This window comes from Grus americana, chromosome 1, assembly GCF_028858705.1.
Source record: "Grus americana isolate bGruAme1 chromosome 1, bGruAme1.mat, whole genome shotgun sequence".
Taxonomy (NCBI): Eukaryota; Metazoa; Chordata; class Aves; order Gruiformes; family Gruidae; genus Grus; species Grus americana.
The window spans coordinates 40,280,624-40,307,248 of record NC_072852.1 but is presented as its reverse complement, the minus strand read 5'-3'; the positions used below and the strand labels follow the sequence as shown (position 1 = coordinate 40,307,248).

The following is a 26,625-nucleotide window of genomic DNA, read 5'->3' as shown; positions in this document are numbered from 1 at the left end:
AGAATTAATCTGTCGGGGCAGCAGGCTTTATCCTGCAGACAAATTCATTTGTAATCCTCTGAAGTATTCTGCCATGTGACTTCCAGAGATAAAAGAGCTTCCTTTAAAGTATATTTCCACAACCCACACTGAGTGATGCTAAGTACGGTGGTATCTCTCCCACTAGATTAACTTTTAATTATTGCAATTTCTCTCATGAAAGAGACTGTAAGATATCACAGCAGCTCTCTACATGTTCATTCTACAGGCCGAGGACATTTTATGTTAATTTACTCATTTGTTTAAGACAGGAATTCCAGCAGCAAGTGACAGTAAGTAGGAAAATAAAGCAAAGCTCAATATATTCTCGTCTGAGAAAATCTGTCAGCAGCTTCTTTAATACTGCCCTCTTCTTAACACTTTAATTATTCACTTCTTCTCAATAAGAAAATTCTTTCGTGTTGTTCAGACCACATTTTAGCCTAGTTATTATGGCATTTCTTTGGATATCAGCGTTATGCGTTGTTGTTACAGATACTGACATGTTTGCTTGAAGCTTCGCTAACACACAATATGAATTAGCGTCTCTTCCAAAAATCTTCCAGTATAAATGGGCATAAAAATCAAGAGGAAAGAGGAGCAGGAAGCACAAATAAATGAAATAACTTGTATTTGACAGATTTCTACCGTCTGTTGCACTGCGCTGTCTTGTTAAACACCCATGGATGATATTAGCAGAAACCTATCTAGTTACACAATGCTAAAATGTTTTTGTCTCTGTGTGATTTATATGTGTCCAAAGCACATCAAGAGAACATGAATGCAGAATGCACCATTAGCAGTGATCATTAGTAGGGCTGCATATACAGAGGAACTTCTGGAAACTATTTTTGTAGATAAGACCTCTCAAATTCCTGTCTACCATAGACACCTGTAAAACAAAAGAACCTCTTTTGCTCCTATTTCATGATGATAAAACAACATTTGCTAAGGATGTCCATCAGGAAAGGTCAGGAAAAGGACAAGAAGTGATAAAATGAAACTATTCATTGCAAAAGTGAAATACTATTTTACACACTTCACAAATCCATCCTTTTTTGGTAACCTTTTAGGAACATAGTGTTTCCAAACAGAATTTCTGCATGTTATCTGCAATATGACACCTGTTAAAGATAATTGCATGTGATGGCAAAGGTGTGAATATCTTAACAAAGTATTACTTATTTATCATGGCTTGAAGATAGCTTCATTTGGATTAGTAGTCCGTAATAAGACTCCATATAGATTTTAAATGATCTCCAAGATCTGCAAAATACAAAGGTGAAAAAAATTAGTGGTTTGTAGTATATAGAGCACTGGAAGTATAGCAACAGTTTGGAGGTCCTTGCTCATTGTTATGAAATTTTAAGAATTTGCTATAAAACTTCATTTGCTGCAGTGGACTCAGTGGACTAATAAGTGGTCATGAGCACCCATACATCTTATGGTAGAAACAGTCACATAGCAGAGGGGAGACAAGAAAAATATGAATCCTTACGGAAGTTTTTTCTTCTTTTTTTCTTCAAATATATATATTTATTTATTTTCTTTATATGTTGTATACATCAGCTGCCTGTTAGCCAGTTAATCAGTTGGCACCCTATCTGAATGTGCTTCTTCACTAAATAATGTATTAAAGTGCTAGGAGATCACTCAGATTGCCCAAGTGGCTCTTTGTAGCATAGATATACTCATTCAACAAATTTGGCAGAAAGACAGGGTTATGAGAAAGTAGGAGAGATGAGTTCCAGTTCCTAATAGCAGGTCACAGACTGCAGGGCTTTCTGTCCTTCAGAGTCTGTTCCCAAGCTCAGTGTTTGATGGAATACTCTTTACCGTACCAGCTTGGCAGAAATCATCAGAATTATTTTAAAAAAATTCTTTCTCTTGAATCTCTGGGAACTAGTCCAGGCTCATTCCTTGATAACTCCAGGCAGAAATGCTCCAGAAAACCCACGTCCCCTTTCCTGTCAAATTGCCCAAGGCTACCTTGCCCAGCTAATGCCTGCTGGCCCAACTCAGTGTATCTATCCCAACCTTGTTGGAAGCTCATCAGTGATGAGCAGCATGCAGGAACGGGGATTTATTGGTAGGCAAGTTGGGGGGAGGCCACATGAAAGAGCTCTGCTCTAGAGGGTGATTTGCCATAAGGGAACAACCCTGCCCAACCTCGACTGGTCCCTGCTGCTACCCAGGAGGAGGCCAGGACATCAGCAGCGTCCACAAAACTGCTCCCTTGATCCCTCTGTCTGCCAGCTCCATCTCTTCTCCCCAAAGAGGCCATTGGGCACCTTGCTTCCACTGCCACCACAGCTATGCTGTCTCTGGCCACTGGTATACAGTGGCCGATAATGTGGGGAGGCGGGAGGAGGAGATGGGACAGTTCTCTCCATCCCCGGTGCTGTCACACCCCTGTGAAGCTGCAGCCCAATAGTGGAGGGGCAGAAGAACGGATGCCACAGGTCTCCCTTTGCCCCGATGCCTCCCTACAGCTCTGCTTAGCTGTGTGCTCACTGCGGCAATGTCCTGCGCACGGCTTCCTTGCCATCAGCCCTCTCAAAGCTCCAGCAGGCATTTCTTATACAGCAGGACTGTCACGGCCGTGTCAACATCACCCAGAAGCAAAGGAGCGTGACTGTCATTAACCAATATTTTCTCAGTCCTTAGCCTTAGCTGACACTTTTGTCAGAGACTGGGAAAAGCATTCACTGCTGTTTTCTCCCTCCCAAGTCCCCATCTTTATCCTCTGCCTCTAAAGCAGAAGGCAGCTTCTAATGTCTTGGGGGGAAAAAAAAAAAAAGGGATTTTTGCAGAGATCTGTAGCTAGTCCTTACTGAACCACAGACATCATTGTGATGGCTTTCATGGCCCTTCTGTAATAAGTGAGCTTTTGGAGCCCACCACCAGTGCATTTTTAATGTAGATTCAAAATTTTGATATAAAGCTAAACTGAAGAACTGAATCAAAATGTAAGACTGCCTTAAAATTTGCAGTAAAGGTATCCACTCACTCATGCTAACACAGACATTGATGCCAGCTAGAAAAGGCAGTAAATTCATTAACCGGGGACGTTGCAGTAGCAGTGACAAGTTACCACTCTCTCCCCCCTCTTTCTCCCACCTTCAGATGGACCAAGGCAACTTATGGGGGTGGACAGCTTAGAATGGGAGGACCAGCCAAGTCAGAGGGTGCAGTAAAGCCACGCAGCAGCCTCTCTTAGCAAGGGCTCTACACCAATCAAGTCTGCTTCTCTTGGGGAGGGGGGAATTGGGGAAAGAGAGATAAAAACATCTGTCTTTGGGAAAAATCCAGCAAAGACTTAGGGGCACCTTAGTGATAAAAAGAGGAGTATTTCCTACAGAACCAGTCACAATGGAGCTACATGGCTGGAAACCTGTATTTATTTCTACCTCTGAACACATAGGAGCTCTAAATCTTGTGTCTTCTGCAAAACAGCTCAGAGCCAGTGGAGCAATCTCAGCTGCTCCAATCTGCAGGAAGACCAAAAAGCTGCCAGAAAAACCACCTGATACCCACTGACACACAGAGGTGCTATTATTTACTGCTCAGTGAGACCAGCAAACGATTCTACTCAGCAGAGAAAAATGTTTTAGGTCTAAGTAATTATTTTACCAGTGACCTTAAAATATCCCTGTTGTTAGGAGTTTTCCTTGCAGAGGGCAGTCACTGTAATAGGATCAGGCAGTATGTTTCTTCATGCCAAGTCACTGAATGCTAAAATGATTTGTCATCTTTCACCACAGGCCACTGCCTGACACACACATGCCACAGTCTAATGTCTCGCCTGCTTTGACATCGAAGTGTCTTCCTTCTACCATTGCCAACAAGAAGACAGACAAACAGTGGCAGCAACTGATTTTCTTTGCAAGAGAGTTTTAATTAAATAAGTGGTCTCAAATAGCCTAATGGGACTAAGGTGGGGGAAAATACCTTTCATTGTAAAATGTATTAGATCTATAAATCTTGCTTACTCTCTCCCCCTGCAATTTTTTTTTATTTACTTCACAGTCGCATTATTTCATTCTCCATAGAGATTTATGGCAACATTATGTGATATCTCCTGGGCTTTCACAGTCTATCACCTTTTACAACTCCCTCTTAATGCCATGGGTCATAAAAGACAGAGTTCATCTCATTTTACAAAGGGAAATGGGACAAGAAGTCCTGTGCAGATCCTCCAGTCGCAGAAGGGCTTTCACATGCTGCGATGTACCATCTTGAATAGGTTCATTGACATTGACGGGACTTTTGGTAACAGCAACTCTGCCTGTTTTGAGGGATGGGTGATTTCTACCCCAGGGACCTGATTTCCCAATTGGAATCAGCAGTGCAGTGAGGGAGCAAAGGTATGCTCCAGGGTGAGATCGAGGTGCAGCTGGGGCACAGTCCCAAGTTTGGTGGGGTTGTCTCTGCACTTCCCATTTAGATGTAGTCAGTGCTACTCACCGATGTGTCTTCGCAGGGCTGGCTCAGAGAGATCACGCTTTTCAAGAGAAGTCTCAGAGAAAAATGCTCCCTTCTTATCCACCCCCTTTTGGGGACAGGAAATAAAATGTAGAAAATTGGAGGTGCCAGCCAAACTGTCGCAAGATTCTTCATTCAAATGAAAGGGGTCCTTCCGATGGCAAGTGGCGTTATAATTATAGACTAGAAAAGAGCAAGATCAGCAGCTGCTGCTGCTGCTGCTGCTTGCGTTTGTTCCCTCCGTAACTGACAGGACAGAGTACTTGGCAAAAACAGACTTCCAGAAGTGGAAAGACATTTTAACCCCTGTTCTTGTCAGTCCACTCCTCCTGGGGCTCGGCAGCAGCAACCCCTTGCTTCAGGTTAAGGGAAGAGCAAGGTGACTATTACGGACTTAAAGGGGACTTTGTTTGGGACATCTGAGAAAGAGGAAGGGTCCAGGATTTGCCTTTGGGCTTGGATTGCCGAATCTAAATAGCAGGTCAGTGGATATAGCGTGCGCTTACTGTGCTTTTGCAGTTGTCTTAACTTGAACCTCTCTCGCTCACTTTCTCTACTATGCCAGAAACCAAGGAATACGGTGATACCATGACAAGGGGTAGGTCTGTGCAGAGGCACTATTTATTTATACATTCTGTAACGTGCCTTTCAGGGTCAGTTAGGAAACACTGATGGCTGTTATTTTTTACTGTGGTTTCTCTCTGAAACCTAATGCATCCTGAAATTCTCAGCCAGGCAAAAATCGCATTTACAGTTGGGCTCAATATTAGTAGGGGGAAAAAAAAGTCTTTTATTTTTAGGTGTTTATGCCTAAAGGCTTCTGATGATCTTAGCAAAAGTAGAATAATATATAACTCACATTTCAGCCTGTGCTTGAGAAAGTTTGTGCTTGAGAAAGAGGGAACAAACGCTGAACAAAAGGAAAAGCAGTGTCACAGCTATGAGCCGAAGTCTCTGCAGGCATAAAATGGGTATAACTTGTGTTATGTCTTCAAAACTCGCAAATCCGTACTAGCAGATAGCCTAGCCCTCTATATGCTAATGAAGTTGAGGGCAACACAATTAATAGGAAAATCTTTCATGACACCAGTTCCTGTGGTATCTAATCGTACGCTCTCTGTCCTTCTGTGGCCCAGACCAAAACAGCGCTCAGGCAGGAATGTGCTGGGGGGCATCATTATGCTTTGCTCTTCCTGTCTGTCTCAGTTTTAGCTTTTTAATTTCCTGTGACCGTAAGTAATGTTGGAAAGACTCTGGGTCAACATGCCGCCTGTGAACCAAGAGCTTGGGACCACTGTGCAAGAACCAGACCCAGTGCAAGGCTTTACGCCAAAACTTCCCGTTGGTGGGGGGCTGTACGCAAGTGGTTCTGGTTGTTCCCGGAGGAAAAAACACAAGGGCGGGTTTAAATCTGTGTTTGCTATGGTGTGAAATCTAATCAGACGCTTAGCTGTCTTTCATAATTTCGTGTAGTCTAAAGGGTTCTTAGATCACCTTAATCTGAGCTACTGTATATTTTAGGACATTACACTATATTACTCTGAAATCTGTATATGAACCCGATGATAAATGTTCAATAAAGCATTTGCTTAGCAGGAAGCTAAAACACAGTGCCTCGCGGGCAAGGCAAGGCAAGGAGACCAAGGCACCAAAGCCTGAAATTGCTGTAACAGTCCCACTTTTATTTGCCCCATTTCAGAGGCAGAAAGAAAAAGCTGCGGACGTCCAGTGCCTCCCAAGATAATTCAAAGAGTTTCTATTCAGAGTCAAGGGCATCGAGTAAAGTGCTAAGAGAGACGGCTGGAATCCGATCAGGTGAAATATAGTTGCTCGTATCAATCAGGCAAATTGCACTTCCTGGAGAAAACTCTCCTATCCCACTCTAATGTTGGGGGAAACATTCTTAATCCTGAATCCTATTATCATTACAGCTCCGCAGTTGTGGTCAAACCCCATCCACTAGGCCTTGCTGCAGCTCCGTAGAGAAGGTGGACCCATTTTGTCCAGCTCAGCTAGTGGCCAATTTCTGGCACCATTCAGTCACTGATGCCTGGGAGGACGACTCCTTCCTGAACCTCATGTGCAGAAACTGAGCCGTGGATTTGACGCTAAATCACTGCCTACCTGCAGAGCTGCAGATGCCATGAGGTGCTACAGGCAACCTTGCTTCCTCCGTAGCCCAGGACAGAAGAGACTGAACAGAAAGTTTCAGAGATGCCCAGATACCTGGTGACACCACCAGAGCCACTCAGCCCCAGCCCTGTATGTCCCGGCTTTGTGAATTCTTCCTGAAGGTCCTCTTTTGTCACACTATATGCTCTCGTCTTAAAGATCCTAAACCACAGGGCATCCATCCAGTCCCCTGTTTCCATATGTGGTTGCCCCCACAGATAGCGATTTATGTTTTACTTTGGACTGCATTTGTCTAACTTCGTCTTCTAATCGTTGCACCGTGTTACGCTGGGGGTCTGGGTTCCCGCCAGGCTATAAGCCCTCACATTATCAGGTATCTTTGCTAGATATAAGACCTCACTTAGATCTAAGTCCTCACTCGCAGGCAGTCCAACTGGAGGTTTCCATTGCAAATTGGATATTAGTGATAGAGAGACACTTCTCGATGATATGGCTTGAACACACATACTCCCTAGCATTAATGGGCAAGGACTAAAGCCTTTTACAGTGATCCCAGGAAACTCAGTGTATGGTTAAGAGTATTTTTGTACCCCATTCCTCCTCTATAGCCTAGCCACAGGTTTCTCCCATTGTTCATAAAGCCCTATATCTGCTGGAGAATGGAAATCGCTGCTTCCATCTTCTTAAGCGTTGCATCCTGACCACAGTCTTTTTAGCAGACAGGACTGCATTTCTGCATGCCAGTCAGCCAGTTTGGCTCCCGAATTGAACTTTCTGGAGTTCAACAACAAGAACAAAAAATTTAAAGGCATGTGCCAAGTCTCAGAAACAGGAAAACTATCATTTGGATGCTAAGGAATAAAACCCATGAATCTTATTTAAAAAAAACAAACACACCAAAAAAATCTTCAAGCCCACGCTGGCAAATCTCGAGCAGCCATTCTGCAGACGAGAAGAGACAGTCTGTCAGCAATAGAAGGCTTATGGTGTCTTTTCCCTGCTGATTCCCTTGGTGACTAAAAGAAAAAGTGGCACTTTTACAGCTGAATTTTAATGGCTTACTTTATGCTCTGCATCAGAGACAGAGCCAAGTTGCATAAAATACTATCAAGCCATCTATTAACTGTGAGTTCACTTTTCTTTTTCCTGAGAGTAAATGACCTACACTGGCATCAAGAAAATATAGGCAAGAATCATATTTATGATATACAATAACTACCCTGAGGCTTTGTGCTTGCCTTAGCTACTCCCTTTCATGCATGCTGTATAAAACTGCTTTCATCCACATTTGGAGTTAGGTTTTTTTTAGTGAGCATATAAAAGTTCCTCTAGCATCTCCCTACACTGGGTAAGCAATTAACAAAACCAGTGTAAAATATTTATCTGTATACTTTTAGTACTGTTTTAATTACACAGTGTGGCACGTTGCCTACCTGAGCAACCCTGGGGCTTTTTGTGCGTGGCCATGCAATGCTGAACTATTGATGAGTACGTCTAGCTGCCAAGACGAGAAATAACAGGGTTCCCCAGCTGATCTCAGCTGCTGTCGTAACTGTTAATGAAAGAGGCAGTCTCCAAACCTCATTTGGGTTTAGATGAGTATAATTACCAAAGCCAGCTAAAAATACTGGCTGGGGAGGAAAGTGCATTTGTGACATTTAGCTTTACTTCTGTTGCTGGAGTGCTGACAGAGTTTTGAAAAAAAAAATCCAGGTAAATTTACTTCCTTTTCTTTGCTCACACTGGACTGGAGCAAACTGGGAGTAAGCAGAGGCTTCAGAGGTGTAACGTGTCCCTGCCGCTGCCACCCAGGCAGGTGGCCGCATTCGGTGCTAGCTGTTGCTTTTGGGTGGCCTTTGAGGTAAAGCCCGAATACAGCCTTGCATCAATCAATCTGCAGGTCTCAACGGGGCTTGTAACTGCAAGATTTTTTTTATTTTTCTCTGCATATATATATAAACGCACACAGCATGTATTTATGTATACATATACTATTATATGTGAATATGTGCGTGTATATGTGTATGTATCTGTCTATACAAGGGTGCATTCAGGTTAGGATACGCTGTCTAAAATGTTGTTGGTTTCCTGCTTCTCTTCTACTGTTTCTAGGCGCAGCCTGCCAAGACGATGACAGTCACTTACTCCAGCAAAGTAGCAAATGCCACTTTCTTTGGATTTCACAGATTACTCCTAAAGTGGAAAGGCAGCATCTACAAATTGCTGTACAGAGAATTTATTGTTTTTGCTACTCTTTACACAGCGATAAGTGTATTATACAGGTACACTCTTTCCAATTCACGTCTCATTAAATGTTATACTGAAGTTTCACACTTCATAATGTTAGGCTGAAGAATGAGAGTTGGGGCGGGAGGCTACTGCATAGTTATTGTCTTTTCCTTGGACCTTTTCTAATGTCCTTTCCTTTCCACATTTATTTTAACGTTCCAGAGAAAGTACATAGGGTATAAATAAAATACTGTCTATCGTATTCAGCTGATTCTACTTTCAGCCCAGCTTTGAGCAACTGTCCTACTGAAGTTAGGCTAAATAAACACCCATAGCTAGCCTATGTTATACAGATTTTATCGTTCCGATGTCGAGTCGGTGGCGCCGAGCGTGCCTCTCTGCTTTAAATGAAAAGTATAGACCTTTTGTTCTACTTGCAGAATTGTGTCTTCAGTTGCTCAGCAGTAATTTCTTTAACAACCCTGAAAGGTAATAATTTGAGAGCCAGGTTATATAGTCAGGAAAAGCAAAGTTTTGCTTAAAGCTAGGATGGCATGGCAAATTTTATTTTTAAGCTTGCAGAGGGCCAAGCTTTCATGGAAATCAGACGTAGTTATTACCTTTGTGTCACCCAGCACCTGGGACAGTCACATTAGAAGGAGTTGCTTCTTCCACCAAGGTGTGAATTAAATACCTATATGTCAGATGCAATGCATCAATTAGTACAGTGAAACTTTTAACTGATGAAGTACACTACACAGAGGTATCAAAATCATGATTCAGCTCTTACCTTGATCTGTAATTAGACCTCAGTGGTTGCTTTTTATGTGCAGCAAGGAGAAAATGAGCTTCAGTTTGTCTGTGATTAATCACTAATTTTCCAAAATGTTCAGTAATCTATATCTGTAAACTCAGAAAGAAGATTACGGCATTAATATGTAGAGAAACATCAGAGTCACACATTTATTTAAATGAATCTAGTTTTACTGAAATATTAGGCAATTAAAGACCATGGTAAATATACCATGGAAAGCTTTCTATATGCACTGCAGTTTTTACTGCACAATTGTAAGCAAAACCCACCAAATATTTGTCATGTATTCCTTTTATATGAAATCAAAGAAAAACTGTAATAGTCATTACAAATAAAATAATTGTTTATATTTAACTTGTATTTTATTAGATACCTTTCTGCATGGGCAGAAGCTGCCATGCTCCACTCATTTTCTATCATTTGGTGAATATTTTCCTCACTGTTGTTGTGTTTTTAATCTTGTGGAAAAGGGAAATTTCATAGGAGTAAGAGTAAAAACTGCCGCACCAACGTAGCATTTTCAAATAAGAGCAATTAGAGACTGGTAACCTTTTGCAATTCAAGCAGACCTGAGCATTTTTATTAAGTAGCCCTCCAAAAAACAAGAGCAAGCTCTACCTACAGACTTATGGCTTACTATTGGCTTTGGTCTGTAGGAGATAGCAAGCTCATTCTCCAGGTGTATTGATCCTAATTAGTAGTGCCAGTCAAATTAGTCATGAGAAAACTGCAAAGACCAGAGAATAATATTGTCTTCTCCCCCGGCTTCTTTATTACATGCCAGAAGTGTTCAGTGCTTTAAGAATTCACTTGAAGACATTAGACAGGGCTGCTCCTGATTGCACATACCTGATTATTTATACAATTTGCACTTTGTAGTTAGTGCCAGAGTATTATGAAAGGACAGATACATTTTATTTTTGCTGCAGATTTTTTCTTACAGGTAGCCAAAAACGGTTCTTTGAGAAATTATCGATTTACTGTGACAAATATGCTGAACAAATCCCAGTAACTTTTGTGCTTGGTAAGTACCGGTTACATGTGAAATTATTCTCCAATGCTGTCTCTTTTCAGGCGTTTTGTGAATGTCTGTGCATGGAAGCATTTCAGAGCTGAGGGGCATATGGGAGGTTAGAGGCTCACAATAAAATCATCAGCTTCCAACAGGTCTCCTTAAATTCAAGTCTCTTTTGGCATTTATGGTCGTGTTCTTAATATACCAACAAAAGAGTAAAGTTTCCATACATACATATATGTGTATGTGTGTGTGTGTATGTGTGTGTATATATAGGGCCCACAAACACTTATACATTGTGCCTGATCTTTCAAAGCACTAAGTCCACTCAAGGTTTACTACAGAAGAGGAAGTTTGGAAGTTCATGAGTATGAGATACTCAGCTGTAATGGGCCATTAAGTTGCAGTGTCTATTAAATAATTAGCATTGCGTGCATCCTGGGTTTTGACGCAACTTACTGCATTTATTCTGGGAAATAGAGCAGCTTAGTGATATGGATAACACTCTGCAAACTAAATCAAAGTAACCTAAACAGAAATCCTGATAGGCCCTAGACTTTTTTTTTTTCCTTCTAACCCCCAGGTTTCTACGTTACTTTGGTGGTGAATCGCTGGTGGAACCAGTTTGTGAACTTGCCGTGGCCAGATCGTCTGATGTTCCTCATCTCTAGCTGTGTCCAGGGCAGAGATGAATATGGGCGCTTGTTAAGGAGGACTCTCATGCGTTATGTGAATTTGACATCTCTGCTGATCTTTCGCTCCGTGAGCACAGCCGTGTACAAAAGGTTCCCCACCATGGACCACGTGGTAGGAGCAGGTACTGGAGTCCTCCTGCCCAAAATTTCTGTCCTTTCCCTCAGTGGTGGGGGCACAGGAAGGGAAGGAGCCAGGATCATTTTTTCTTTCCTCTTTGGCCCCATGTGTGCCTCATACTAACCCACGCCAAAGCTACCACGTTTTTGTCAGTCGCTTAAATGACGTGCCCTTAAGTGTGCATCTTTAATGCTCTTGAAGTCTTCATCTAGAGACACTGTAGAAATCAAATGAGCTTGAGATTCTTGAGTGATCTGCTTTCAGACATCATGGAGGCAATAGGCCTGTCCCAAACACCCAGGTATATGGAGCAGGCACAACATTCTCCAAAGCGTGAAAAATAATGTAGTTGTGATATAGTATGATGCAGTAGGAATGGTGACTTGTTATATGGTATTACCTTGATGTCTGGGATATAACTTTGTCTCGTGTATCAGAGACTGATCTCTGCAGGCACTTCCCAAGTACAGCTTTATCTGAATTTAAGTAGACTGCACATTTTAAGTGTTGTGATAATCTTAAAAAACCCCAACCCCAAGGATTTTTTCTTCAGATTTACAACCTCACCTTAAGCTTAGTTCTTCAGGGATAAATACACTCAGTATTAAGCGTGTCTTTATTTTCTGTTTGTTTTGATAACACAGTGAGTGTGATGATGGGGAAGAGAGTTCAATCATGTAAGACTTTCCCTGTCTATGAAGGACCGACCAATGAGTACTTAAAGGCAAGGTGTGATGACTAGCGTGGTCAGTGTCAGGGGTAGGACACCAGGGCAGAGATGTGGGCATCTGTTCCAAACGGGAAAAGTCATACATTCTTTACTGAACGTCTTGCATTTCTTAAAATTATTTCCTTGGCAGAGATTAGTAAGCAAAGTTGTAGCAAGTTAAAATATGCAGCGTGTATATACATATACACATTTCAAATATGTGTGAGAAGCTTTGGCTATTAAAAAAAAAAAATCAGGCAAAATACAGAACGCACTGGTCTTACAGAAAAAAAATCATTTATGTTGGATTCAGTTGGATTTTGAAATTGTCTTCCTTGTGCTGTGCCACAAAACTGTTTACCTGAGCCCGTGAGAGGTCAAGGAAGCTTCTGTCGCTCTCCCCAGCAATCTGCTTCTCGTACGCACTGGAAAATTACAACATTTCCAGCAGGCTAATCCAGCTCTGCCTTCCTATTGCTAAAGACAATCTGTTCCAAAAGAGACAAAATGTTGCAGCGTTGTACAAAAATTGTAGACTGGAAAACAAGTTTTGGTTGTTTGGGTTTTTTTAACAGTGGAAAATATTCTCCTAGAAACTGTATAACTAAGTATTGATAGTGTAGTCAGCTCTGTGGATTTCAGTAGTTATTCTGTAGGTTTTAATGCATATTGTGCCACAGAATTTTTGTTGATGCAGTACTGAGCGCTTGGGGGTATGTTTTGCTCCTATTAACATCCAGTGATTAAGGTAGTACTCTGCAGTTATCCCCTCCCTAGCTCCCTATGGCATTACACATCAGACTGCATGGGAGTGCAGCATTTGATATGAATGCGAGTGGCTGAATCTGATACTTAAAGCGCAGTCATCATTGAAACAACTTGTGCCGATTTTGCATTTCGCTATCAAACGGAGAACTGCCGCAGCGTAACTATTGCTACACGTTTCTCTTTTCGGCAAATAAACTGCTTAAATTCACAGATTTTAAATCTGAGAGCAGTATCATGATAATCTAGTCTGAGTCATCCATAACACAAGGCATAAAAAGCTTACTCACAACATCCTTTATCATGTTGCAATAACTGAGCTATAATAGCTTCTAGGAATATAACCAGCCCTGATTTAAAATTCAGCTGAGGATAATGGAGACTACACCACATCCTAGGTGAACTGACATTCACAATGATGAACTCGCTGTTGAAAAGTGAAATTTTATTCTCAGTCTGAACTTGCATAGAGTCATCTTCTAGTCAGTGTATTTTGTAATTGGTTTGGGCTGTTCTTTTTCTAATTAGATGAAAACACCATTTTCTCTCAAATAGCAGAGTGCGTAACGGCTTGAATAAACTTAGAAGCTTCACCTTCTGTAGTCTCTCCCTACAAGGGACGGTCTTCAGTGCTGGATCTTCCTCCTAACTGCTTCCTAATCTCTTTCATTTTTTAGCCTTCTTTATGGAGTTGTAGGCAGTAGATGCATGTAGATTCATGACGTTATGATGCTGAGTACTGCGGTACGTATGCTGTAAGCGCCAAATGCCTAGCAGCAGTCCTGAGCGTACCAATCCTGTTGGCTGCAAGGCACAAGAGGGAAGTTGGATGCTCAAGAACATGAGTCTCAAAACACATGAGTACTGAGTCAGCAGCTGGGCAGAGAGCAGCCCAGAACAGCTGATAGAAAATGAGGAAGAGAAACTTGAGGTGTGAGCCCAACTACATGAATACCTAGGAATGGCTGAACGTCGCAGTCCCAAACCCTCCACTGGAACGAAGTACCTAAATTCTTTCCAACAGAAGCAGAAAGTGAAACTTTTATCTGCTTGGCCATAGTTAGCGCACTCTGGAGATGAGATGACCGCTGCTCAGTTCCTTCTTCTCCAACCACTAGTCTTCAGAGTATTTAATGTGTGTGCCCTGAACCAGTTTTGTCTCAAACCATTCAGTTTTGATGGGAGAACTGAATATTCCTTGATTCACTTGAGGGAGACTACGAGTGACTTTATCCAGCCAGGCTTGTGTTCTCGTCAATAATTTTCCCATAAGATCACTGTGGCTGATACTGTTCACATTAGTGTCCTTTAATTCCTACTGATTGTATCCCATGTCAAGCTTTTCATGCTTTCACAAGGATTCAGTGCCCTGTCATTCCTTAGATCATCCTTTTCAAGATCTTGGCACAGTATTTGCAAATATTTTCGGTTTTCTGGAGCTGCTCCAGTCTTCCAGTGCTTGTCAAAACCAGAGTTCTTGTTCAGAGAGTTCCTCAGTTAATGCTTTGAATACTCTTGAATAAAAATAGTATGATCATATTTAGAAACCATTTAATTTTAATAACTGAGATTTGATATCCTCCCCTGTATTTGATGGAATATAAAGTGTTTCTTTACTGCTGCAATAATAGCAGGAGGTTCTGAACTGCATATTGTTTGCACTGCCATAACCTTCACCAGCAGTAAGAGCAATCCAGACTTGTTTAATATTGTCTGTGAGAAGAATACTGGGCCTTATTAATATCTATCAAGGAGAATATTTAATTAATAGAAACATAACCACCTTAACTTTAAAAATAATGGCAATTTGAATGTTATTGTTAAAAGAACAAGGCTTTGTTGAGCTTTTCTGAACTAAAAGGTATCCAGGTTTGATGGAGAGCTGAACTGATCCTTGGGACACCCTCAGATAATGACTTCCCAGAGCCTCTCAAGTGTCTTGCATCCAGTGTTTACTCCAGACTGTCAATTTTCTGATATTCTGTCTGCCTGTTTCAGCCTGATAGAAACATCTTTTCCTGTCCCGTAATGAGCAGGCTGGCCAGCCAAAAATCAAAGGCAGCCTGAAAGACTGACTTTAGGAGTCAGGACTCCTGACGAGCAGGTCAGTTTGTCTGGTTGCCTGATTATTTCTGTGCAGTAGATGATGAGAGCTGGCTGCAAACTGCCCAGGGACCTTTTAAAAGCTGTATCTTATTCTGTTCTCAGATTTGAGGGTACTGCAGGAGTACTGCGTCTTGCTGCTCAACTTTTCCTCTTCCACAGAATTTTCTGCCCTGTCCTTGTGTTCCTTCTCGGTAGTTACAGTATTTCATACCTCATGTGTTCACTTGTTGCAACTGCACAACAGTGACATTTTCCCCAACATCATAATATTTAAGAAGGTCGCCATGTTTAACAAATCTACTTTTACCTTATTCACATTTTTATACAAAACACAACTGAGTTTGTGTATATTTATTCTTTTGCTGCTTCATGTATCATTAGCAATGTTAATAACAATGGCCTAATTCTTAGTTGCTAGTTGGAGACTAGAAAAAAATTCCTGTCTATTCTCAGTTCCCTTACTGAATTTTCAGCACTCAAACTTGTAATAAATTGGCTGAGCCCCTCATTTTGGGGCAGCTATGTTATTAACTTTGTCCTGTTTTGGAGCTAATGTCAACACAACGAAAGAAGCTTTAGACCCACCCTGGCAGCTGACACACACACCTGAACAAAATCTAAGATCCCCCTGACCTGAAGATTGCTCCAATCCCAGAAAAATCCAGGATTTGGACTAAGGAAAACGTCAAGTTCCCCCTCATGAATTTTCTGAGGTTGTTCTTCTCAAAAGCTGGGGGGAAGGAGGACAGCAGTGCAGAGCTTTCTTACCCACGAAGCCTAAGGGGGTGGAGGTGCTGCTCCAAAAACCAGCTGCTCCCATGCCAGTCCCAGGCAGCGAGCTGCTCTGCTGCAGGTTTTGTCCCGCACAGCCCTGGCTCCCCCGCGATCTGACCTTGGCCTTGCTTGCAGCCGGGGGACACAGGGCTTCACAAAGCCAGGAGAACTCTGCAGGTAACTCACTACCTTCCCGGCACCCCCGGCGAGGCAAATCGCCAAGCAGAGAGCAGCTTCAGCCTGCAGCCCCGCAGCATGGCATCTGGCCCAGCGTCCCACTAGCAGCGGGATTTCTGTGCACGATTCCTTTTCCATCTCTTTGCACGCCTTCCTAACCCCAAAGAAAACATGAAACGCAATCTGGCAGGGAAGTATTTCGCTGGCAGAAGGCACGCTCTCTGTTTTCATGCACGCGCTTGTATCCTCTGTTGCTTGCTCACTGCTTTGCAGATTTACCAAAAAATTATCAGAATCAGAAGGTCACGTAACTGCCCTTATAACATATGTTGAGATGCTGCTAAAAGCCATCATTGCTGAAAAGTGATAGTTTCTTAACTGATACCTCCCGTTCCTTGTTTTTCTGAAAGCAGAATATGAAACTAGATGGTAATCTGTACAATTCTTGGTATTATATGTATCTACAATATGTCAGCAGTTAGGTATGAGAACACAGTTAATAGCAAATTATTGCATATATTGATCAAGAGGGATTTTGCGTAGGAAGTTATTGCAAAAAGAAGTTGTTTCAAGCAAGATCTATCCTGGCAAAAAAACTAAAAAAAAAAAAAAAGAAAATAAAATAAGAAGGAGGAGGCTACTAGTTAGAATTATAAAATAGTGTTTTGCATAGTTCTATGCAAATATCACATAAACAGATTCAAACATATTCAAAATTTATAACTCCAGTTGCACTGACTGACTGCACAGAATAAATGAAGTCTTTATTTTATGTAAATAGGTTTTATGACAAGATATGAAAGAAAAATTTTTGATGACCTTAAGTCTCCCCACCTTAAATACTGGGTTCCATTTGTATGGTTTGGAAATTTGGCATCGAAGGCACGAAAAGAGGGAAGAATTCGAGACAGTGTAGATCTGCAGACACTGATGAACGTAAGTACAAAAAGTAAATCTACAGAAAACTAATCTGAAATTGCTATGCGGTAGCTTTTCACTTGTATAATTTGATTTAGTGCACAGAACTCTCCACTGTCATCTAAATGATATTACTCAAGATTTATACCACTATTCTCTGTGTACCGATGTACACTCAAGCACATACAGCAGCAGGTGGCTGGGATTGTATTTATATGACTAAGAAGATATTAACTGAAGCAACAAATTGAGGAGTAAAAAATTATTGTAACATCACTGTAAATTCATACTTCTTCCATTGCTGCAGGGAAAAAAATGAGAATAATTTGACGTTTGGAAGATTTTAATATCAGTTTCAGGGAAGATAATCTCCCTGAATATTTCATTAAATGGTCAAACATCTTTTTGTGATATAATATATTCTCTTTTGTGTGTCACTAGACTGTAGATAAGATAGAAACAAAAGATAATTTGTGAATAAATATGTACTATACTAAGCATTCCAACTCCATAAACTAAATAATTATTCAAACATGACAATGGGGTGCTGGATATAATTGTGATATCAATTTATATATACTATGCTTTCTTATCTCCCTGTCTTTTTACATGTGCAAAAATGAATTGTAGCAAGATGTTTATCATTTAGAATTGAACTTCATGCAATTTTACTTTGTTGGGGGTTGGTTTTTTCTTCTTTTTTTTTTCCCCCTTGCAGGAGATGAATAAGTACCGGTCTTGGTGTAGTCTTTTGTTTGGTTATGACTGGGTTGGAATTCCACTGGTCTACACTCAGGTACGGAGACATTACCCTTTACAAAATTTGATAAAAATGTCCATATAAGGGGAGTTTGGTGCACAACATCCATAGATTCAACCAGAGTCTCTGAGCTGTTGAGCACTCGTTGACCCCTACAGGACTATGGGCGCCTGGCTAACTATTTAAGTCATATTTAATGCGGAGATGTTTTGAAGGCCTCGCATAATTTGGGAGAGGGGAGGGAAGCACTAAAATGTTTTTATGTTTCCTGGGTCTTCTTCCTGGCTATAATTATTCCTGTGGCCTCTCTATTTGTAATACCTCCCTACAGATTCATAAATTATATGGCAAAAGGCAGTCAGAGGCCTTTGGGTATGTGTTGCCTTATGCATGAGATATTGTATGATTGCACAATTTCAAAGAAGTTTTGTTCTTTGCAGGTTGTTACTCTCGCAGTCTATACTTTTTTCTTTGCCTGCCTGATAGGGCGCCAATTTTTGGATACTGACCAAGGGTATCAGGGACATGACTTAGATCTTTACATTCCAATCTTCACACTGTTACAGTTCTTCTTCTACGCAGGATGGCTCAAGGTAAACTAGCTTTCTGGAAAGGTCATGGGGGAACCCTCCCTAGGGGAGCTGGTGAAGGTGTCAGAGCTGAAGTCAAGGTGTCAGATTTGTGGCACACTGTAAAATCACCGAAGATTAATGGAGTTATAGCAAGGCCGAATTGAGCCCAAAGTGTCCTGTGGTCATAAATAAACATAATCCAATACATTTTTAATTCTACCTGCCAGATCTTACAGTAAGAAACGGTCAGGAACCTGAAAGAGCCCACATAGTAGGACCAGTGCAGCCACAACTCCCCAAGGAAGTATTACTCCAGCAAAACTGGGTCCCAGAACTTATAAGTCATTATAAAATGACAGATGAAAGATTAAAAAAAAAAAAAAAAAAACCTCCACTGTGCGATGGGGAAATATTGCTGCAGACCTGGCATGGGCTGAAAGGGACTGAATCATACTTTCTTCTTATGATCAAAGCCAGCCTTTAGTATCTGCTGTTAACTTAATCAGATGCAGGCAATTAAAGGTCTCCAGTTCCAGAGGGCTATCAAACAGTGACAGCCAATATTGGCTACAACCCCACCGCGTAAAAACATTCATTAAAAAGAAGAGTTATAGAAGGAATTGGATGCTACCCATCAGCCCATTGATGCCTGGTCGGTTAACATAACGCCATCGATCTGATAGTTGAGTAATTAAGCCACATACCTCACGGCAGATCTCTCCTCTGCAGTGAGTATCAAGGTAGACTAACCGAAAGAATGTTTCAAATAAAAAGCAAATTGGTACATTAGGGTCTATGTGCATTAAGATTTCCTTTTGGGATTATTAATCACGGCTGGAAACTTAGAGCTAAGTTTTCTGTTAGAATATAAATTGCACAAAATTGGGGAATTTTAGAGCCCCCTTCCCACAGCCAACTCCAAAGGGCAGAGTAGAGAAGGCAGCACACTGAGCTGGCAGATTGCGGGGGGGAAGTAAAGTGCATGCAGGGCAAGCTGCTCTAGCCCTGTGTCCTAGGAAATCAAGGGAAAAGGGGTTTGCAGCGTAGGGACCAGCCTGGAGGGGAGCGGGAGAGAGAAAGGAGAGGAGAGGAGAGGAGAGGAGAGGAGAGGAGAGGAGAGGAGAGGAGAGGAGAGGAGAGGAGAGGAGAGGAGAGGAGAGGAGAGGAGAGGAAGCTTGCACGGCAGGGAGAGCACGCTGCTCCTGCAGAAATGTGAGGCTTTATCTCTGGGCAATGTCTTCCAAGTGGCTTACAAAACTGTAAACTGTTCCTCTTGACCACCCTGCCAGTGTTCCCAAAGCGGGGAATGGTTTCCCTTTCATTGGCACCCAAGGCTGTCAGTAGCATCTCTTCCAGTTATGCTCAGGGCTTCCAGCCAACTCCTGGCTATGGCAGGTACGAGATGCCATTGTAACTGAAAAACCTTCTGCATAAGGAAATGAAAGGGAGGAGAAGCAGTTTTGAAAAGCAAATTTAATATCGGCAGTGCTCCCTCAGTCCGGAGGTTTGTCCGAACCTGCAGTGCCCTCCAGTCAGGATATTTCTGTCTTGAAGGTTACAACCGGTTTCCTGCTGAGTGCATTGGGCTTTGGCTGCCAGGCTGCAGAAAGGCCCCTGAGATATTGACTTCCAGTAACTTGGCAATTCCTCAGAAATGATGGCTAAACTGAGCTCATTCCTTGGCCTCGGGCCTGGTTTGTTATACCTACAATACAGGAGCAAAGTTTCCTACCATGTGAGACACTTCTAAATCCCCATTTTCATTACAGGGATAGATGGACTCTCCAAATACAGGGCTTAGTTGTCCAGCATTACATTCCTTTCTGGAGAATAAAGGCATATCTCACATGCCAGGACCAGGTCAGCCAAGCAAAAGGCCACCACTGCTGTTCCCTCTGTCCCAGCCCTGCTCACTTTTTTTAGCTCATGTGACAGGTTTTACAGTGGATTTTTGGGCGGTGATCCCCCGGTTTACACCGAGCTGATCCAGTGTCTTCCCTGGAGAGCCACAATGCAGTCTGCGTTCTAGCTCATTCCTATCGCAGCACTTCCATAGCTATGCCCAAAATTTAATGCCACAGGGCAGGCCAATGAGTGTGAGCAGAGGTATCCCGTCTCTTTTTTGTTCCTCCTGCTTTACGGGTGTTTTTGTCATGTTAGTCTGCTCAGCACTTCATTTGTTGTCTTCCACCGCTGGCCTGGGAGAGTCAGCAAGTGCTTACCCACTGGTACAACCTAGAGGCACGTAGGAATAAATAGCCAGGGAGTGACTGCCTTACTTATAATAGTTATTTAGATCATAGCCATCCATAGCAAGGTTCATGAGCAGGGCTGTTTAATCATACAGTCACTTCACCCATATCCACATTAAACCAAGGACCTGGCCACTGCTCCTGTGCGTGGCCCTGGTGACCACCAGGAAGGCTTGGGAGGGTCAGCAAGAACACGATCAGCTTCAAAACTGAGGCTGAAAAAGACAAGCAGAAAGAGAAAAGCATGAAGGGGAGAGGATATTTAACCTCAGTGTACCAAGGAACTGAGAAATAGAGAAGCAGTCTGAATTTCCTAAAACTTTTAAAAAAAAATTTCCTATTTTATCTTTTTTTGTTGTTCCCCAGCAGCTATGAGTTTTCTCCCCACAATGTACTTTGCTGATCATGGGGATGGGGGGGCAGTCTCTGCGGTTTTTTCCATTTATTTATTCCTTTGGTGGAAGCAGGACTGGATAAGGCTGTGGGCAGCTAGAGAGATTTCCTTTCCCAGCCCAGTTCCCTGAGTAAGGTGCCTCACCACAAAGGTGCCTGAGCTCACTGGTCAGTTGTCTCCTCCACAGCATGGGCTTCTCCCTTGCAGTTTTAATCACTTCATGTACAGAAACCCAAACCAGCAGGCTGAATTAAAGAACAAACTCAGATCCTGTCTCTTGGCTTTGGCTAGCATGATGCATGGCATCCACTCAGGTCAAGTCTCGGTGGGCTGCTTTTCCAGCAAAGCTTCAGAGAGACGCCATCAGCATCACCCCCGATAGAGAAGCAGGGGCTGCGGGCTGAGCTAAAGAGATGAGCTGTATTCCCTCTGGCAGACTCCAGCTGCAGGACTCGGGAATACTGACCCAATAGGCTGGTAGTGTATCGAAGACCATAATGCAATAACAGAGCTTCTGGCTGCTAACCCATTCATTTAAATCAGCCCAAGACAACAGTAAGGAAAGGTAATTGCTATCTTATGTGACAATTACCGCGGCCCAGACATGTCTCAATTCCCAGTAGTCCAGTGCCGACAATCATGATTGACAGCACCAATGAGGCACGGAGGTATGAATCTATAGGGAAGGCAAGCTGTTCCTTCGCTAGGCTGGCAAAACCATCAGATGGGAGCTCATGCTATGATTGCGAGTGACAGGCAGGGAGAGAGAGAAAAATTCAGATCCTATTTTCTCTGCAGCAGCAGTCCTGACATGGCATGCCAGCCTCTATTCACTGTCTCATTTTCCTTTCAGGTCGCTGAACAACTTATCAATCCATTTGGAGAAGATGATGATGATTTTGAAACTAACTGGTGCATCGATAGAAATTTACAGGTTGCTGTTGTTATTTCTTCTTGCAGCTTTACCATACCATAGACTATCATTACATTTAATCCTGTTTCTTATGTCGAGGTACAAATTAAGGGTAACAAGTGTCATTAAAACAAATTCTTTCCCTGAAGGAGTACCTATGGCTGTGATCCTCAGATTTTATTTTTACAAGCTAATGCATCCTGATTTTGGTAGTTGGCATTTCTTGATGCCTGACTAAACATGCAAACAGCTGACCTCAAACTATAAGCTCACTTTACGCTTGGAAAAACACGTAATGTAGGTCAATCCTGCAAAATCCAAAAGCCATCTATTCCCAGAGAGATAAGAACACATTTTGCTAATTTGAATGTCCAGAGATTACAATATTGTATGTGAATCTTCCTTTAAAAAAAATAAAATTGCAGTGAAGATACCAACAAGACCAAGTAGGTCCCTGAACTAATAAGCAGGGCCCATACCATGATTCATGGTGTAATGCTGTGGTCAGCAGAGGAGCATCTGCGGTCAGCACAGGATGCAGTGTCCTCAGTGGCAGGAGCTGTGAGATGGCTGGGGGAAGCATTTATCGCAGTTACTCCTGATTCCCAAACGGCCCCGGTCTGTTGTGCCATGAAGAAGCCCAAAGGCACGGGGAGGTCCCGGGGCACCCGCTGCTCCCCTTGCAGGTAGCACCAAGCGTAGGGCTGGGCTGCTGTCGGACCCCCCCCGTGTGCTGGGGACCATGGAGGCTGTGAAGCAGAGCCCAGGTGTTAGAGGGAGCAAGGGCAGGGAAAGCAAACCAGCATATTAAGCAAAGCACGCAATGCAGGTACGTGCAGGAGCGGGAAAAGTCTTCACGCTGCCAGAGATGCTCTCTGGCTTAACACCACTTCAGGGTACTCATGCAACAGTGCTGCAGAGCCCTTTGTATAAAGTATATTGGAAGGGCCTAGAACAGGACAGTCACATATTTGGTTCTGCATGTGTTAAAATGTGGACAAAGCCTATCAGAAAGCTTCTTGGCTTCTGGACAGTTCAAGGAGCACAACTAAAACTCTACATAGACTTCCTATAGCACATGGAGGATCATATGTCCATTTAACCACATCATGGGTGAGGAAAGGACTTCAGTTTGACACAAATACCTTTGCAGCATAGAAGATGCAAGTTGCAATAAAATTTATGCTCTCATGAGTATAGGAGGGTATAGGGGGTATATTTTATACCACTGAGTCTCTTCCCAATGCCCAGGCTAGCATACACAGCTTACTTCAAAGGGTTTCTGAAAAAGATGTTGACCCAGGGAGTACAAAGCAGATTATTTCATATACTGTACTATATTGAAAGTGACATGATTTGTACCAAAAAAATCTAAGGTCTCACTTCTGGCGGTGGATGAGATGCACATGAACTTACCAAGGCTGGAGAAAGATATTTATTGGAACGATTCCTCTGCCCGGCCGCCCTACACAAAAGCAGCTGCTGATTACTGTATTCCTTCGTTCCTTGGATCGACTATTGAAATGGGGTGAGTGACTAAAGGTCCTTAATGCCATCAGAAGGATCGCCACCCCTACAGCCCACCTTGACTGACGGACAGTCAGCGCAGGGCTGCGGGCTGTGACAATACTGCGAGCGGGGAAGATGGAGATGAGAAATAATGTTAGGAGGGAGTGGACAGGCTGGGGTTGGTGGGATGATGTCTCCAGTGGTCCATGTGCTCATACTGTGCACCCGTAGCTTAAATAGTATAATTAATAAATAGAGTATGTTTGCAGGGAGGGTTTGTTGATAGGCTCTGAGCACAGGATGGCACCTGAAGACAGTGACTTTTCTTAATAATTCTTTATTTACTGCACCTTCTTCATACATCCCCAAGTTCACAAAATAGCTATTCCTTTGCTTGTTTAGTTAGCAGATGCTGGCTAAAATCAGTGCAGATGTCTGTGAAGATAAGCAAGAAATGATCTTAAACATTGTATGACTTTTCATTGACTAATAATCTAGGCATGGAAGTTGGAGCGGTCAGATTTTGTGAAGGTATAAAGAAGAGGAGTTATTTGCAGAGATCAACACAGGAACCGTCGTTGTAAAGAAATATATACAGGATATAGGATTGCCCCGTGTTGTCAGGATCTATATGAGAAATCAGTGATAGGCCAGTTAGTTTAGAAGCTGCTGAGTTTCAACACTTGTGACATGCTGTAATATAGAACAGGTCAGTAAGTGTAAATACCACCATGCCTGAACAAATACCAGGGTAAATAGACATTTTTATCTGAAAATCTTTTTTAAAACTTTATAGTAGCCATTTTTTTAACTTTAAAACTTATCTCAAGAAGTTTTCAATTTCTCAGAAATTTTCCAGCCTTTATCAAAATAAAAACATGCTTAATTTTTTGCTTCATTTGGCCTGGAAATTGGTGTTTTCTCATTTTTATTCCTCTTATTTTTCTATTTTTGCATGCATTCTACTACAAAGAACAATGATTTATATGCGTTCCTTTTATCACACACAGCCTTTCCAGAATTTATTTCTTTCTGGAAAAAACTATAAAATGGCCAAAAAGAAGAAAGTAAAAAAGTAAAGAAGAAAACCTCATAGAATATAATTTATTTTACTGCAATTTGTAGGGCGAAAATGGCAAAGAGAAAACATTATTAAGTCTGCAAATATTTTTTTAATAAGAAGCACTTCACACAAAAAATGAAGGGGGAAGTGAATGAAAAATAGCTCCACCTTAGCCCCTGTGAAATGCAAACAGCTCTGATGTGTTGACTTTTTTATTAATTATTTTCTCCTCTGAACTGTTTCTCTGTTCATCTCTCTCAAAAAACTGGGCAGTTCTGATGCAGACTTCAAAAACAATGTCTAAAGATTCATCCCAGTCCAAAGCAAATATATAAAACTTGAGCCCAAATCCAAAGTCTTCTCCAGTCCCCTCAAGCCAACATCTGGAACAGGTTGCCCAGAGAGGTGGTAGATGCCCCATCCCTGGAAACATTCAGGGTTGGGTTGGACGGGGCTCTGAGCAACCTGATCTAGTGGAAGATGTCCCTGCTCATTGCAGGAGGGGTTGGACTAGATGACATTTAAAGGCCCCTCTTCCAGCCCAAATTATTCTGTGATTCCATGATCTTCACAAATGTTGGATGAAGTTCCTCTGTCCCTCTGGGTTGGTATTGCCTCCCTGTGCTCCTCGCCTCAGATTTGGCCTGAGTCCCTTTGCCGTCCTTGCCCTTAGGACAGGTAACTGGGCCAGTTTGGCTTGTCTTATGGGGTGCACTGAGTCAGTAATGTGTACTGAATTGCCTGGCAGACGCAGCAATAGTTGTTCTCATGAGCCACCAAGGCTGGGCAGGAGAAGAGTACCAGGTACAGGTGGGACTTTCAGGCACACTGTTGTGCCCCAGAAGTAAGTGTGATTTGGCCATTTGAGTAATTCCAGCATTTTTTGAAACCATCACACTCAGCTTCCAGGAGTAGCTTTTTTATTTTTGCCTAACGGATTGTCCTGAAAAAGTATCTACAGCACCGAGCAGGGTTTCTATCTCCCCTTTCCTTCACCCTAAGCACAAACCTAACCATGTGGAGCTGCCACAGAGGGCTGCAGCCCAAATATGAAATGGTGCCAGATGCCTGGCAGATTGCCCTCCCAACGTGCATGTGGAGAGCTTTCTGTGTGATCTGGCAGGTCCAAAAGCAGAGGCACTATTTCCTGGCACCCTCACCCCTTTCATGCCCTTCCTGGGGACACACGAGAACCTTGGTTCCCGTGTCTTCCTGCTGAGACAGCAGGACATATGTGCATGCAGACCACACGTTTCCTATGTGTAAGTGACACCTATTTGTGTCTTTATTTGGCAGGTTGGCTGATACCGAATTCCTCTACGGGGAGGAGTGGCCCTGGGAAGAGGAGAAACACCGACGACAGCACTCAGTGCTGAGAAGAGTCAAGAGATTTCTCAGCGTCCATGAGGGCCCTTCGTCCCCGGCTCACCGGCGCTACAGTCGGCAGACAAGTGAGAATTCCGTGTTTTTCCCAGCAGATGAAAAGGGGCACATCAGACGGTTGCAGGAAATGCACACAAGAGGGAGACACTCTACTTCCAGCTTCAAGAAGAAACATGAAGGAGTTGATAGAGGTAACAGACTTCATAGTAGCAGAGATCTAGGACCCATAACTGAAACCTCAAGGAACGAGGCACAGTTTGGTGACAGTGACACCTCATCCGAGACAAACAAGCCAGTTCCTGAGGTCATTGTCTCTGAAGCTGAGGAGAAAGCACTGCCTGTGCTGGGCAAACCAGATCTGCAAGCAGAGCACACTGCAAGCATGCCAGAAGAAAAGCTCCAAAGGAGACTAACTGAGGCAAATGTGACTCTTCTGGACCATCCTTTTTTCCCCCCAGAAATGACTACATACCTCACAGGCTCTGAGGTGCATCAGTCACTTCCCACTGTGATAGGGGAGCCCAAACATGAACCCCATAGTAGTAACATAGCTGGTTTCATAACAGATCATGAGAAAAACCTTCAGCGATGGAGTTTACCAAGCTTCCACAGTCATGCTACAGCGTCAAATGCTGACGCTGCACCGCCTTTAACAGATTCTGGGACAACTTCACAACAAAGGACCTTTAGTGATGGAAAAAATGTTACTGCTGCTGCTGCTGCTCCAGAGACGTTTGAGATGCAGCACTTATGGGAAAACCTGGATAGTAAAGAAACAGCCATAGTAGAATTTTCTAATGAGAAAAGTGAAAGAAAACTTTGA

The 26,625-nt window shown here is 42.6% G+C and overlaps 1 protein-coding gene across 1 annotated transcript; it reads left to right on the top strand.

Annotated features, from left to right (window-relative positions):
- Positions 1–4,847: 4,847 nt before the first annotated feature.
- BEST3 (bestrophin 3) lies at positions 4,848–26,625 on the top strand. Its single transcript, XM_054843100.1, has 10 exons — positions 4,848–4,984; positions 8,749–8,918; positions 10,609–10,703; positions 11,278–11,511; positions 16,820–16,974; positions 17,675–17,752; positions 18,157–18,309; positions 21,788–21,868; positions 23,224–23,375; positions 25,716–26,625. The coding sequence occupies exons 2-10, from the start codon at positions 8,767–8,769 to the stop codon at positions 26,623–26,625; spliced, it is 2,010 nt and encodes a 669-aa protein (XP_054699075.1). The 5' UTR covers positions 4,848–4,984; positions 8,749–8,766.